General features: G+C 38.8%; 1 protein-coding gene across 1 annotated transcript in view; it reads left to right on the top strand.

Moving 5' to 3' along the window:
- LOC106999411 (fibrous sheath CABYR-binding protein) overlaps window positions 1–10,783 on the top strand; it is a 146,944-nt gene extending 136,161 nt beyond the window's left edge. The window contains exons 7-12 of the mRNA XM_077940943.1: window positions 6,928–8,956; window positions 9,008–9,145; window positions 9,491–9,541; window positions 9,671–9,721; window positions 9,923–9,973; window positions 10,103–10,783. Of these exons, the coding sequence (XP_077797069.1) occupies window positions 7,406–8,956; window positions 9,008–9,145; window positions 9,491–9,541; window positions 9,671–9,721; window positions 9,923–9,973; window positions 10,103–10,783 (2,523 nt within the window). The 5' untranslated portion in view covers window positions 6,928–7,405. The remainder of the gene's footprint in view (window positions 1–6,927; window positions 8,957–9,007; window positions 9,146–9,490; window positions 9,542–9,670; window positions 9,722–9,922; window positions 9,974–10,102) is intronic.
- The last annotated feature ends 4,057 nt before the right edge of the window (window positions 10,784–14,840 follow it).

The following is a 14,840-nucleotide window of genomic DNA, read 5'->3' as shown; positions in this document are numbered from 1 at the left end:
AGGAAAAAATGTTAATGGCAGCCAGAGAGAAAGGGCAGGTTACCCACAAAGGGAAACCCATCAGACTAACAGTGGATCTCTCAGCAGAAACTCTACAAGCCAGAAGAGAGTGGGGGCCAATATTCAACATTCTTAAAGAAAAGAATTTTCAACCCAGAATTTCATATACAGCCAAACTAAGTTTCATAAGTGAAGGAGAAATAAAATCCTTTACAGACAAGCAAATGCTGAGAGATTTTGTCACCACCAGGCCTGCCTTACAAGAGCTCCCGAAGGAAGCACAGTGAAAGGAACAACCAGTACCAGCCACTGCAAAAACATGTCAAATTGTAAAGACCATCAATGCTAGGAAGAAACTGCATCAACTAATGGGCAAAATAACCAGCTAACATCATAATGACAGGAGCAAATTTACACATAACAGTATTAACTTTAAATGTAAATGGGCTATATACCCCAGTTAAAAGACACAGACTGTCAAATTGGATGAAGAGTCAAGACCCATCAGGGTGTTGTATTCAGGAGACCCATCTCACATGCAGAGACACTCATAGGCTCAAAATCAAGGGATGCAGGAAGATCTACCAAGAAAATGGAAAGCAAAAAAAAGCAGGGGTTACAATCCTAGTCTCTGATAAAAAAGACTAAATGAGAATGAAGACACCATGTACCAGAATCTCTGGCAGACAATTAAAGCAGTTTGTAGAGGGAAATTTATAGCACTAAATGCCCACAAGAGAAAGCAGGAAAGATCTAAAATTGACACCTTAACATCACAATTAAAAGAACTAGAGAAGCAAGAGTAAACAAATTCAAAAGCTAGCAGAAGGCAAGAAATAACTAAAGTCAGAGCAGAACTGAAGGAGATAGAGACACAAAAAACCCTTCAAAAAATCAATGAATCCAGGAGCTGGTTTTCTGAAAAGATCAACAAAATTGATAGACCACTAGCAAGACTAATAAAGAAGAAAAGAGAGAAGAATCAAATAGTCACAATAAAAAATGATAAAGGGGATATAACCACTGATCCCACAGAAATACAAACTACCATCAGAGAATGCTATAAACACCCCTATGCAAATAAATTAGAAAACCTAGAAGAAATGGATAAATTCCTAGACACATACACCCTCCCAAGACTAAACCAGGAAGAAGTGGAATCCCTGAATAGACCAATACCAGGCTCTGAAATCGAGGCAATAATTAATAGCCTACCAACCAAAAAGTCCAGGACCAGATGGATTCACAGCCAAATTCTACCAGAGATACAAAGAGGAGCTGGTACCATTCCTTCTGAAACTATTCCAATCAATAGAAAAAGAGGGAATCCTCCCTAACTCATTTTATGAGGCCAGCATCATCCTGATACCAAAGCCTGGCAGAGACACAACAAAAAAAGAGAATTTTAGACCAATATTCCTGATGAACATCGATGCAAAAATCCTCAATAAAATACTGGCAAACCAAATCCAGCAGCGTATCAAAAAGCTTATCCACCACAATCAAGTTGGCTTCATTCCTGGGATGCAAGGTTGGTTCAACACATGCAAATCAATAAATGTAATTTATTACATAAACAGAAACAATGACAAAAACCACATGATTATCTCAATAGATGCAGAAAAGGCCTTCGAGAAAATTCAACAGCCTTCATGCTAAAAACTCTCAATAAACTAGGTATTGATGGAATGTATCTCCAAATAGTAAGAGCTATTCATGACAAACCCACAGCCAATATCATACTGAATGGACAAAAACTGGAAGCATTCCCTTTGAAAACTGGCACAAGACAGGGATGCCCTCTCTCACCACTCCTATTCAACATAGTGTTGGAAGTTCTGGCAAGGCAATCAGGTAAGAAAAAGTAATAAAGGGTATTCAATTAGGAAAAGAGGAAGTCAAATTGTCCCTGTTTGCAGATGACATGATTGTATATTAAGAAAATCCCATTGTCTGAGCCCAAAATATCCTTAAGCTGATAAGCAACTTCAGCAAAGTCTCAGGATACAAAATCAATGTGCAAAAATCACAAGCATTCCTATACACCAATAACAGACAAACAGAGAGCCAAATCATGAGTGACCTCCCATTTACAATTGCTACAAATAGAATAAAATACCTAGGAATCCAACTTACAAGGGATGTGAAGAACCTCTTCAAGAAGAACTACAAACCACTGCTCAACGAAATAAAAGAGGACACAAACAAATGGAAGAACATTCCATGCTCATGGATAGGAAGAATCAATATTGTGAAAATGCCCATACTGCCCAAGGTAATTTATAGATTCAATGCCATCCCCATCAAGCTACCAATGACTTTCTTCATAGAATTGGAAAAAACTACTTTAAAGTTCATATGGAACCAAAAAAGAGCCCGAATTGCCATGGCAATCCTGAGCAAAAAGAACTAAGCTGGAGGCATCATGCTACCTGACTTCAAACTATACTATAAGGTTACAGTAATCAAAACAGCAAGGTACTGGTACCAAAACATATATATATATATATATACCAATGCAACAGAATAGAGGCCTCAGAAATAACACCACACATCTACAACCATCTGATCTTTGACAAACCTGAGAGAAACAAGAAATGGGGAAAGGATTTCCTATTTAATAAATGGTGCTGGGAAAACTGGCTAGCCATATGTAGAAAACAGAAACTGGATCCCTTCCTTACATCTTATACAAAAATTAATTCAAGATGGATTAAACACTTAAATGTTAGAGCTAAAACCATAAAAACCCTAGAAGAAAACCTAGGCAATACCATTCACGACAGAGGCATGGGCAAGGACTTCATGACTAAAGCACCAAAAGCAATGGCAACAAAAGTCAAAATAGACAAAGGGGATCTAACTAAACAATGAGCTTCTGCAGCAAAGGAAACTACCATCTGAGTGAACAGGCACCTACAGAATGGGAGAAAATTTTTTCAATCTACTCATCTGACAAAGGTCTAATATCCAGAATCTACAAAGAACTTAAAACAAATTTACGAGAAGAAAACAACCCCATCAAATAGTGGGCAAAGGATATGAACAGACACTTCTCAATAGAAGGCATTTATGCAGCCAACAGACACATGAAAAAAATGCTCATCATCACTGGTCATCAGAGAAATGCAAATCAAAACCACAGTGAGATACCATCTCACACCAGTTAGAATGGTGATCATTAAAAAGTCAGGAAACAACAGATGCTGGACAGCATATGGAGAAATAGCAATGCTTTTACATTGTTGGTAGTGTAAACTAGTTCAACCATTGTGGAAGACAGTGTGGCAATTCCTCAAGGATCTAGAACTAGAAATACCATTTGACCCAGCAATCCCACTACTGGGTAGATACCCAAAGGATCATAAATCATGCTACTATAAAGACACATGCACACATATGTTTATTTTGGCACTATTCACAATAGCACAGACTTGGAACCAACCCAAATGTCCATCAGTGATAGACTGGATTAAGAAAATATGGCACATATACACCACAGAATACTATGCAGTCATAAAAAAGGATGAGTTCATGTCCTTTCAGGGATATGGATGAAGCTGGAAATCATCATTTTGAGCAAACTATTACAAGGACAGAAAAGCAAACACCGCATGTTCTCACTCATAGGTGGGCATTGAACAATGAGAACACTTGGACACAGTGCGGGGAACATCCCACCCCAGGGCCTGTCATGGGGTGTGGAAAAGGGGGAGGGATAACATTAGGAGAAATACCTAATGTAAATGATGAGTTAATGGGTGCAGCAAACCAACATGGCACATGTATGCCTATGTAACAAACTTGCATGTTGTGCACATGTACCCTAGAACTTAAAGTATAATTAAAAATAAAAAATAAATAAAGCTTAACCTGGTAGAAAAATAAAATAAAATAAAATCATGTCTTTTGCTGCAACATGAATGGAACTGGAGGCCATTATTTTAAGAGAAACAACTCAGAAACAGAAAGGCAATGCATCTTCTCACTTATAAGTGGGAGCTAAATAAAGCATCCACATGGATGCAGAGTGTCAACTGATACAACAATGGAGACTCAGAAGTGTGAGAGATGGAAGTGGGGGATGATAAGAAATTACCTAATGAGTACAATTTATATTATTCAGGTAATAGTCACACTAAAATCTCTGACTCCACCACATGTAATATGTCTATGTAACAAAATTATACTTGTAGACATAAATTTATACAAAAATAGGCAAAATATCTGAATAGACATTTCTTAAAAGATGGCATACAAATGGTCAACAGTGATATGAAAAAATACTCAACATCACTAATCAGAGAAATGCAAATCAAAACCACAATGAGATGTCATCTCCCCGCTGTCAAAATGGCTTGTATGAAAAAGACAGACAAGAGAGGAAAACATAAAGATCTAAGGACTGGAAATTGATAATTCAATTTAGTTGAAATCGATAATTCAGTTTAAGGAAATTTGGAAAAGCCTTATTTAAGTTAAAGAAGCAAAACTAATCCAATACACATAATCTTATATTAACCCAATTAGTGCGATGTTGGCTTTGACATTTATTTCTTGTTGTGAATTGACCCAAAATAGACTTTGAAGATATTACATGAAATTTCAGAAACTTGACTACAAAACACACCTGCAATGTTTGTCAGATATAATTGAGACAAACACCAGGCTCTCTCTTTGCAACCACAAAGATGTTGATAAACAACCCAATAGAGATTACCCCATCAATTGACCCTTTTATGAAATGTTTCTCTGTAGCATGCAGTACTATTTTACAGCATCAAAACTTTTTTTCAAAATCGGAGTCAATCCTCTCAAACCCTACCATTGCTTTATCAGTGAAGTTTATGGAATATTCTAAATCCTTTGTTGTTTTTGCAACAGTGTTCACAGCACCTCACTAGGAGTAGATTCCATCTCAAGAAACGACTTTCTTTGCTCATCCATAAGAAGCAGCCCTTTGTCCATTAAAGTTTTACCATTAGATTGCAGCAATTCAGTCATGTCTTCAGGCTCTACATATAATTTACATTTTCTTGCTATTTCCACCACATCTGCAGTTACTTTCTCCACTGAAATCTTGAACCCCTCAAAGTCATCTATGAGGGTTGGAATCAACTTCTTCCAGACTCCTGTTAATGTTGATATTTAGACCTATTACCATTCTTTATAAAGATTCTTAATGGCATCTAAAATGGTAAATCCTTTCCAGAGGGTTTAAATTTACTTTCAATTTCACATCCATTAATGGAATCACTATCTATGGCAGCCATAGCATTATGAAATATATTTAAATAATAAAATTGAAAATCAAAATTACTCCTTGATCCATCGGCTACGGAATGGATGTTGTGTTAGCAGGCATGAAAACAATATGAATTTCAAATGAGAGGTCTGTGACTCTTCTTTTCACTTGAACACTTAGAGGCCATTGTAGGGCTATCAATTTTCCTAATTTCAATATCGTTGTGTCTCAAGCAATAGAAAGGCCTGAGGACAGAGAGAGAGAGAGAGAGAGACGGGGGAACAGCTGGCTGGTGGATTAGTCAGAACACATACAATGTTTATCTATTAAATTTGTTATATATAGGGTATGGTGCTGCAAATATTTACAGTAGTAACATCAAGATCACTGATTATAGATCACCACAGCAGATATTATAATAATGAAAATGTTTGAAATGTTGCAGGAATTACCAAAATGTGACACAAAGAAATGAAATGAGCACATACTGTTTGAAAAAATGACATCAATGGATTTTCTTGATGCAGGCTTGCCATAGACTTTCAATTTGTAAAAAGTGCAGGATCTGTAAAACACAAAAAAGTGAAGTGTAATAAAATGAGGTATGCCTGTAACTCCCAAAGATCCCATCTTTAAATACTGTAACTTTTGGGGTTCCAACATATGAATTTGTGGGTAAAGAGACAGGGCCACAAACATTCAGCTCATAACACCAATGCATGTGAAAAAAAGGGAATTATTCAATTCACCATGTTTTCTAGGGGCAATATGGCATAAATAAAATTAAAAATATTCCCAGATTAATGCAGTCATAATTATTATTTGGCATATGATTATTACATTGTCTCCTATAACTGTATTTTAAAAGTCTATTTTCTCTTCTTAATTTTCCTCAGACTAATGCACAATGTTTTTGCATACTGTTTGATCAATATTCATCTTTCTAGTAAAATTCTTGAGTGATATCAGTTAAAATTTTATCTGTATTCCAAATCTAATACAATGTCATCTACAATTTGCTTGACTGGAGTTCCTCCTTTTCATAGCGTCATTTTTTAATGTTTTTATCTTCAGCTGGTGCAGTGGCTCATGCCTGTAATCTCAGCTACTGGGGGGGAGGGGCTGGGGTAGGAGTATTGCTTAAGCCCAGAAGATTGAGGCTGCAGTGAGGTATGATTGCACCACTGCACTCCAGCCTGGGTGACAGAGTGAGATCCTATCTCAAAAAACAAAAAAAATAAAAATAAAAATAAAGTTTTTATCTACATTGGGGCATTCATTCCCATGTAGGTACTCAGCAGAGTCTAATGTGACTACTTCAAAAGGTGCATTTTTTTCTCCCTTGGCGTGTATTTAGACTCATTCTTTTAGTTGGCAATTTTGGGTGGAACTACACTCTAAAATAGTTAAATAAAAATTAAAATATCACACGATGTTTTGGAAGATAAACCTGCCTTCTATATTTTGAGAATAGGCTGTTGTATTACTGAAGGCTAAGGATGTAGAAAAGAAGCTTATATGAAGATGAACTTCAGAATTCAAGTTTTTTAAACAGTAGTAACTTCTTTTCAAGTCATATAAAATATGTTAATAGAACATCCTCACACATGTTATGGGTTGTTTTGTACAATTGAAAATAGGCTGCAGTATTCTGAGTTCTGCATTACTGTCTTTGATAATAGGATGAAAAAAACAGAACTGAAAGTTCGAAAGCATCAATTTCAGTAATTAGAAAGTGGCACTACTGGAATTTACCTGATGTTCTTTCGTAGACAAATGCTTTTTTCAACTGGACTTGTTTCAAAAAGTAGATTCTCACTTGCAGCCATTACCTATGGATGTATACTAAGTTTAAAAGCCCTAGGAATACCACTGACGGAATCCTGAAGGCAGAATTGGCTATGATGTCATAGACCCTTGAAGGAAACTTCTAAAAGTGATATTTAGTTATAACAGAGACTAAACAAGAAAGATGCTTACTGAATAAGGTGGGATCCAACAAGAGTGTAGTATGGAATGTAATAACTTATAAATTACTTTTTTTCTGAGGGAGCTCAACAGAATGACACCTAAGAAAGGCAAAGTCTTCGACACTTGGTACGTTTGTGATTTTTGGCCATCACTTGAAAATTAATAAATCTGAAATCACTAGTCTTAGAAATGGAAGAAAGTGATGACTCTGATAAGCCTATCTCAGCATGTAGGCAAGAAATTCGAAAGAGAAGACGACCCAGCCAACCAATGGTAGACAAATCCCAGCAAACTGATGTAATAGAGAAAAAGAAACACATGCCCATACCAAAATCATCTAGCCCCAAAGCTACCCATCGTATTGGTAATACTTCTGAAAGCAAAGGCAACTACTCTGCCAAAGCCTATGAGTCTATTAGAGTATCTTCTGAACTTCAGCGAACTTGGACAAAGAGAAAGCGTGGACAGGAAATGACTAGTAAGTCTCTCCAGACAGACACCATTGTAGAAGAGAAAAAAGAAGTCAAGTTAGTTGAGAAAACCGTGGTACCTGAAGAAAAGTCAGCTGACGTTAGAGAAGCAGCTATTGAATTGCCAGAGAGTGTTCAGGAAGTAGAAATTCCACCAAACATACCTTTAGTTCAACTAAAAATGGACAGATCTCAGCAGACCAGCCGTACAGAATACTGGACCATGATGCACATCCCCCATGTGGAAAAAGTGGACAAGGAACAACAGACATACTTTAGTGAATCAGAAATAGTGGCTATTTCCAGGCCAGATAGTTCTTTTACAAAGTCAAAGGAAGGTGCCCGGAAACGTAAATCCTCAGGAAAGATTTCTGCTAGTGAACATCCTGAATTTCAACCAGCAACAAGCAGCAATGAAGAAATTAAGCAGAAAAGCATCAGCAGAACTTCATTTACTCAGGAGACTAAAAATGGTCCACCGGTACTTTTAGAAGATGGGCTTAGGGAAGAAGTAACTACACCTGTTGTACAAGAAGGTTTTGCTGTTAAAAAAGTGGCTTCTGCTGAAATAGAGCCTCCACCAACAGAAAAATTCCCAGCTGAAATACAGCCTCCATTAGTTGAAGAGGCCACTGCTAAGGCAGAGCCCAGATCCGATGAAGAGACACATGTCCAAGTACAGCCATCAACTGAAGAGACTCCTGCTGCTGAGGCAGCCACTGCAGTTGCAGAGAATTCTGTTAAAGTTCAGCCTCCATCCGCTGAAGAGGCCCCATTAGTGGAGTTTCCTGCTGAAATTCTGCCTCCATCAGCCGAAGAGTCCTCTTCAGAAGAGCCTCCTGCTGAAATTCTGCCTCCATCAGCTGAAAAGTCTCCTTCAGTAGAGCTTCCTGGTGAAATTCAGTCTCCCTCAGCTGAAAAGGCTCCCATTGAAGTACAGCCTTTACCAGCTGAGGGCGCCCTTGAAGAGGCCCCAGCTAAAGTAGAGCCTGCCACTGTTGAAGAGACCCTTGCTGAAGTTCAGCCTCTATTACCTGAAGAGGCTCGGAGAGAAGAGGCTGGAGAACTTCAGCTTTCAACAGCTATGGAGACCCCTGCAGAAGAGGCTCCTGCTGAAGTTCAGTCTCCATTAGCTGAAGAGACCCCTGCAGAAGAGGCTTCTGCTGAAATTCAGCTTCTAGCAGCTACAGAGGCTCCTGCATATGAAACTCCTGCTGAAACTCGATCTCCACTATCTGAGGAGACTTCTGCAGAAGAGGCGCCTACTGAAGTTCAATTTCCATCAGCTAAGGGAGTTTCTATAGAAGAAGCCCCTCTTGAGCTTCAGCCTCCATCAGGTGAAGAGACCACTGCAGAAGAGGCCTCTGCTGAAATTCAGCTTCTAGAAGCTACAGAGGCTTCTGCAGAAGAGGCTCCTGCTGAAGTTCAGCCTCCACCAGCCGAGGAGGCCCCTGCTGAAGTTCAGCCTCCACCAGCCGAGGAGGCCCCTGCTGAAGTTCAGCCTCCACCAGCTGACGAGGCCCCTGCTGAAGTTCAGCCTCCACAAGCTGACGAGGCCCCTGCTGATGTTCAGCCTCCACCAGCCGAGGAGGCCCCTGCTGATGTTCAGCCTCCACCAGCCGAGGAGGCCCCTGCTGAAGTTCAGCCTCCACCAGCCGAGGAGGCCCCTGCTGAAGTTCAGCCTCCACCAGCCGAGGAGGCCCCTGCTGAAGTTCAGCCTCCACCAGCCGAGGAGGCCCCTGCTGAAGTTCAGCCTCCACCAGCCGAGGAGGCCCCTGCTGAAGTTCAGCCTCCACCAGCTGAGGAGGCCCCTGCTGAAGTTCAGCCTCCACCAGCTGAGGAGTCCTCTGCTGAAGTTCAGCCTCCACCAGCTGACGAGGCCCCTGTTGAAGTTCAGCCTCCACCAGCTGAGGAGGCCCCTGCTGATGTTCAGTCTCCACCAGCCGAGGAGGCCCCTGCTGAAGTTCAGCCTCCACCAGCTGAGGAGGCCCCTGCTGAAGTTCAGCCTCCACCAGCTGAGGAGTCCTCTGCTGAAGTTCAGCCTCCACCAGCTGACGAGGCCCCTGTTGAAGTTCAGCCTCCACCAGCTGAGGAGGCCCCTGCTGATGTTCAGTCTCCACAAGCTGAGGAGGCCCCTGTGCAAGTTCAGCCTCCACCAGTTGATGAGGCCCCTGTGCAAGTTCAGCCTCCACCAGCCGAGGAGGCCTATGCTGAAGTTCAGCCTCCACAAGCTGAGGAGGCCCCTGCTGATGTTCAGTCTCTACCAGCTGACGAGGCCCCTGCTGATGTTCAGCCTCCACCAGCCGACGAGGCCCCTGCTGATGTTCAGCCTCCACCAGCCGACGAGGCCCCTGCTGATGTTCAGCCTCCACCAGCCGAGGAGGCCCCTGCTGATGTTCAGCCTCCACCAGCCGAGGAGGCCCCTGCTGATGTTCAGCCTCCACCAGCCGAGGAGGCCCCTGCTGATGTTCAGTCTCCACCAGCCGAGGAGGCCCCTGCTGATGTTCAGCCTCCACCAGCCGAGGAGGCCCCTGCTGATGTTCAGCCTCCACCAGCCGAGGAGGCCCCTGCTGATGTTCAGCCTCCACCAGCCGAGGAGGCCCCTGCTGATGTTCAGCCTCCACCAGCCGAGGAGGCCCCTGCTGATGTTCAGTCTCCACCAGCTGAGGAGACTCCTATAGAAGAGACCCTTGTTGCAGTACACTCTCCCCCAGCTTATGAGGTCCCTGTGGAAGAGGCCCCTGTTGACAAACATTCCCCACCAGCTGATTTGCTTCTGACTGACGAGTTTGCTATACAAGAGGCCTCTGCTGAAGTTGCACCTCCACCATCTGAACAAACCCCTGAAGATGAGGTGCTGGTAGAGAATGTGTCTACTGAATTTCAGTCACCGCAGGCAGCAGGAATTCCAGCAATAAATTTAGGATCGGTTGTTTTGGAAGGTGAAGCAAAATTTGAAGATGTTTCAAAAAAAATTCTGTCTAATACCAATGATGGATCTAAAGATTTGTCTAATACTAATGATGGACAGACTCCCACTCTTGAAATAGAAGGTGTCTTTCATATACAATTAAAAAATCGTCCTCCTGAACTGTAGTCAGATTGTACCTAAGCTAGCAATCAGAAGCTACGTGGTTTTGGAAGAACATACTTTAGAAAAGGGTGGGCAGCTGGAAGTAGCTTTGTCAATAAGGCAAATTAAAGTGAACCCCAAGAGTTGGAGTACAGGTTGGAAAATGAACAATAAAAACTGTAGCAGTAAAAAATTACTTATGTTACTTTCATTCAAATTGATGGCACATAAAATACCTATTTTAAAAGTAAGTTTATAATTGAAAAAAATTACTTAAAATATCCTTCCTACGGTAAACTTATTGACACGGGTGAAGTTTACTCTGCAGTCATCTTTTCTTTGCCTTCCCATTATGAGTCAATATAGTTTCTAGTGGAAAAACCAGTGTCTTTTCTGCAGATCTGTCATCTACTTTAAATTCCTTGAGTCTTAGTCACACGTCTAAAGTTATGTGATGTTCTCTTTCTCCTTATTATAATTAATCATATCTCTTATTTTCTTTTCATTCAATTCCTTCTGAGACAAGCATTACTTTCCTGGTTTTAGCCTAAGTGTTCTTTATCTTCTTACACATTTTACGTTTCAATGTCTGGATAGAAAGACTGACTTCCTTTGTAAAAATCTTCAGTTCAATAAAATGAAGATGGTCATAAAGTACTGAAAACGGTGTGCAACTATAAAGAAAAATATACTTAGATGACCTTGAGAGCACATTCCTGTGTTTAGTTTTTAATTTGATTTCAACTGAGAATGTGATGAGTCCTTTGGAAGTTTGGCTTATGCTTTTTGCTCTATGAACTGGTAATGAAGAACAACTTAGAATAAAATCAAATTACTGTAGTAAAAGCTGTTGAAGTTTTTAAAGAGCATCAAGCCTTAACAATACATATTCTAAGATGTCTGTTATTAAAGGGCATCTAGTTTTCCATGGTTGTAACAATGTTGGGAAAATATTTTCTCTAGCTACAAATTAATCGCAATGTGCTGAAATGTTGAGATAATTTTATCAGAACATTTTAAAATTTTGTCAGTGTATTTCTCTATTTAGTGAGAACTCTAGGTTAATGATTTCAAACCTCATTAAGCTTTGATGTCCTATCATTGTTGGATTTTTGTCACATTCTTCATTACCTCAGTAATCAAGAGTATATGATATTTTAAGTAAGTTTTTGAGAATTTCATAAAAATTATTGCAAGAACACTCTTTCTTGTATGTGCCAAATTTGAGGTTGAAAATGTTATTCTACACTATGTAGAATGAGGGTTTTTTTTTTTTTTTTTTTTTTTGCAATGTACGAGTCCTCCATTTTATGTTTTCTGAGATACTTAAATCCAGTTAAACTTGGTTTTCTAAATTAGGTCTTTTTGTTTCTATTGTGGATTTTCTATTGTTGTTTTCTTTTTAAATTCAGAAGCCACATCAGAGTACAGAGTTATACTACAATGAAAATATGCTTAAGATGGGATCTATCAACTGGCACATGGAAAAACTTTCAACACTTAAGAATTGGATGTTTCTGGAGCTGAGGTGGAGCTTATATTTATCTGAATATATATATATATATATAAATACATAGTACACTGTATAAATAGTAAACAAATATATTCATGAGATTCTGGAGGTCAAATTAAAAAGTGCTGCAAATATAAGTTCCAACAGGTGCACCTGTGAAAATTTAGGTCAAGAAACATTGATTTGATGCTTCTAGGAGACAGATATAAGTAAGAAAATCTAAATACATTGAACATTGGCAAAAATTCAGTGTGAATAGAAACGCATACAGGTGATAATCTCTACCAAATGTAAGAATGATGTCAGGCTGCTAACCATTAATTTTTTTTTTCTCAGATGTGAGATATCTTAAAGATAGCTTTCCTGAGATATAAGCTACATAAAATAAATAACATTTACTTAAATTGTACAATTTGATGACTTTTGACATCATGTATACACCTATGAAACCATCACCACAAGGAAAACAATGAAGATGGCTATAAGTCAAAAGTTACCATTATGATCATTTGTAACTTCTCTTTCCCTGCTTCCACCCCTCTACCCCATACATACAAGCAATTTCTGATCTGTTTTCTGTCACTAGAAATTTTTATGCATTTTTATAGACTGTGATGTAAATAGTAAAAGTATATTTTATTGCAAAGTTGTATTCCATTATATGGATATTGCAAAATTTTAAAATTCATTTGATACACATTTGGGTTGTTTCCAGTTTTTGCTATTCTACATATAGCTGCTATGAACATTCACATATGAGTCTTTGTGTGGACATATGCTTTTATTTCTCTAGAGGAAATACCTAGGTATAGAATGGTCTGACTGTGTGATAGGTGTATGTCTGACTAAAAATACTGTCAAACTGTTTTCCAAAGTGATAAACCATTTATATTCTGACCAACAGCTGTTGGAGTTAAAGTTGTTCTACATCCTCATCAACACTTGGACTGGTTGGTCTTTTTCATTTTAGCCACTCTACTAGGAGGATAGTGCTATCTCCTTGTAATTTTAATGTGTATTTCTCTAATGACTAATAATTTGGGGCATCCTTTTATGTGCTTATTTGCCATCTGCATATCTTCTTTGGTGAAGCCCATGCTTTTTCTTTTTTATGTGTCAAATTTAAGAAATGTTTGCCAAACTGAACATTACTAAGATTTCTTCCTAAGTTTTCTTCTAAAAATGCTATTGTTCTGTATCTTATGCTTAATTCTAAGATCTGTCATCAGTAATCTTTTCATGTGATGTGAGAAGAGATATGAGGTTAACTTTTGTTTTTTCAGACATATATGTAGCCCCTTCTCCCAACACTGTTTAAGTGATTATCTTGTCCTCATTGAACTGCCTTGGAGCCTTTGCTGAAAATTAATTGATCATATATGTAGGTGTATATTTTTGTGCACTATTTTGTTCCATTGATCTTCATGTCTGTCTCTACATCAATTCAACATTGTTTTGAAACCAGTAGATTTATAATCTTGAAATCAGGTAGTGTTAGTTTTCCAATATTTTTCTTCTTTTTAAAAGTTGTTTTAACAATTCTAGGTCTTTTGCACTTTAGTGCAAATTTTTGAATTAGTTTATTTCCACAAAACCACTTGCTGGGATTGCAATGAATCTAAAGACCAACTTGGAAAGAAATGATATCCTACTAATAACAAATTTTCTGATCCATGAACACACTTACTAACATAGATCTACATTTATTTAGGCTTTCTTTAATTTCTCTCAGATGACTTGTAGCTTTTGATTTTATAAAATTTATTAGGCATTGTATTTTTTTGATGCTATTAAATTTTTTTAAATTTTACCTTCCAATTTTTTGTTGCTGTTGTATAGAAATACAGTTGACTTTTTGTATTGGCTTTGAATACTGAGATTTTCCCAATCTCATTTATTACCTCTTGTGGCTTTTCTTGTAGATTACTCAGAATTTTCTTTAAATTTTTTTTTTTTTTTTTTAAAGATGGAGTTTTGCTCTTGTTGCCCAGGCTGGAGTGCAATGGCATGATCTTGGCTCACTGCAACCTCCGCCTCCCAGGTTCAAGTGATTCCTCTGCCTCAGCCTCCCAAGTAGCTGGGATTACAGGTGTGTGACACCATGCCTGGCTAATTTTCGTATTTTTAGTAGAGACAGGGTTTCACTATCTTGGTCAGGCTGGTCTCGAACTCCTGACCTCATGATCTGCCCATCTCGGCCTCCCAAAGTGCTGGGATTACAAGCGTGAGCCACCGTGCCAGGCCAATTACTCAGAATTTTCTATACAGACAATCATATCATCTGCAAATACATGTTTTAATTTTTCCTTTCTTGTTTAAATTCTTTCCCTTGTCTTATTGTACTGGCTAGAACTCTTAATACAAGTGGTGAGAGCAAACATTTTGCCTTCTTCCTGATCTTGGGGGAAATCATCAGGACTTTTTGAGTATGACGTTAGCTATAAGTTTTTCATAGATGCCTTTTTCCTCTCTGGTTAAGGAAATTTCCTTCTATTTCTACTTAGCTGAGAGTCTTTTCATCAGAAATGAATGTAGAATTTTGGCAAAAGCTTTTTATGGATCTATTAA

Source organism: Macaca mulatta, chromosome 7 (genome assembly GCF_049350105.2).
Source record: "Macaca mulatta isolate MMU2019108-1 chromosome 7, T2T-MMU8v2.0, whole genome shotgun sequence".
NCBI classification, from domain to species: domain Eukaryota; kingdom Metazoa; phylum Chordata; class Mammalia; order Primates; family Cercopithecidae; genus Macaca; species Macaca mulatta.
The sequence above is the reverse complement of the archived record's forward strand: the minus strand, read 5'-3'. Positions and strand labels throughout refer to the sequence as shown.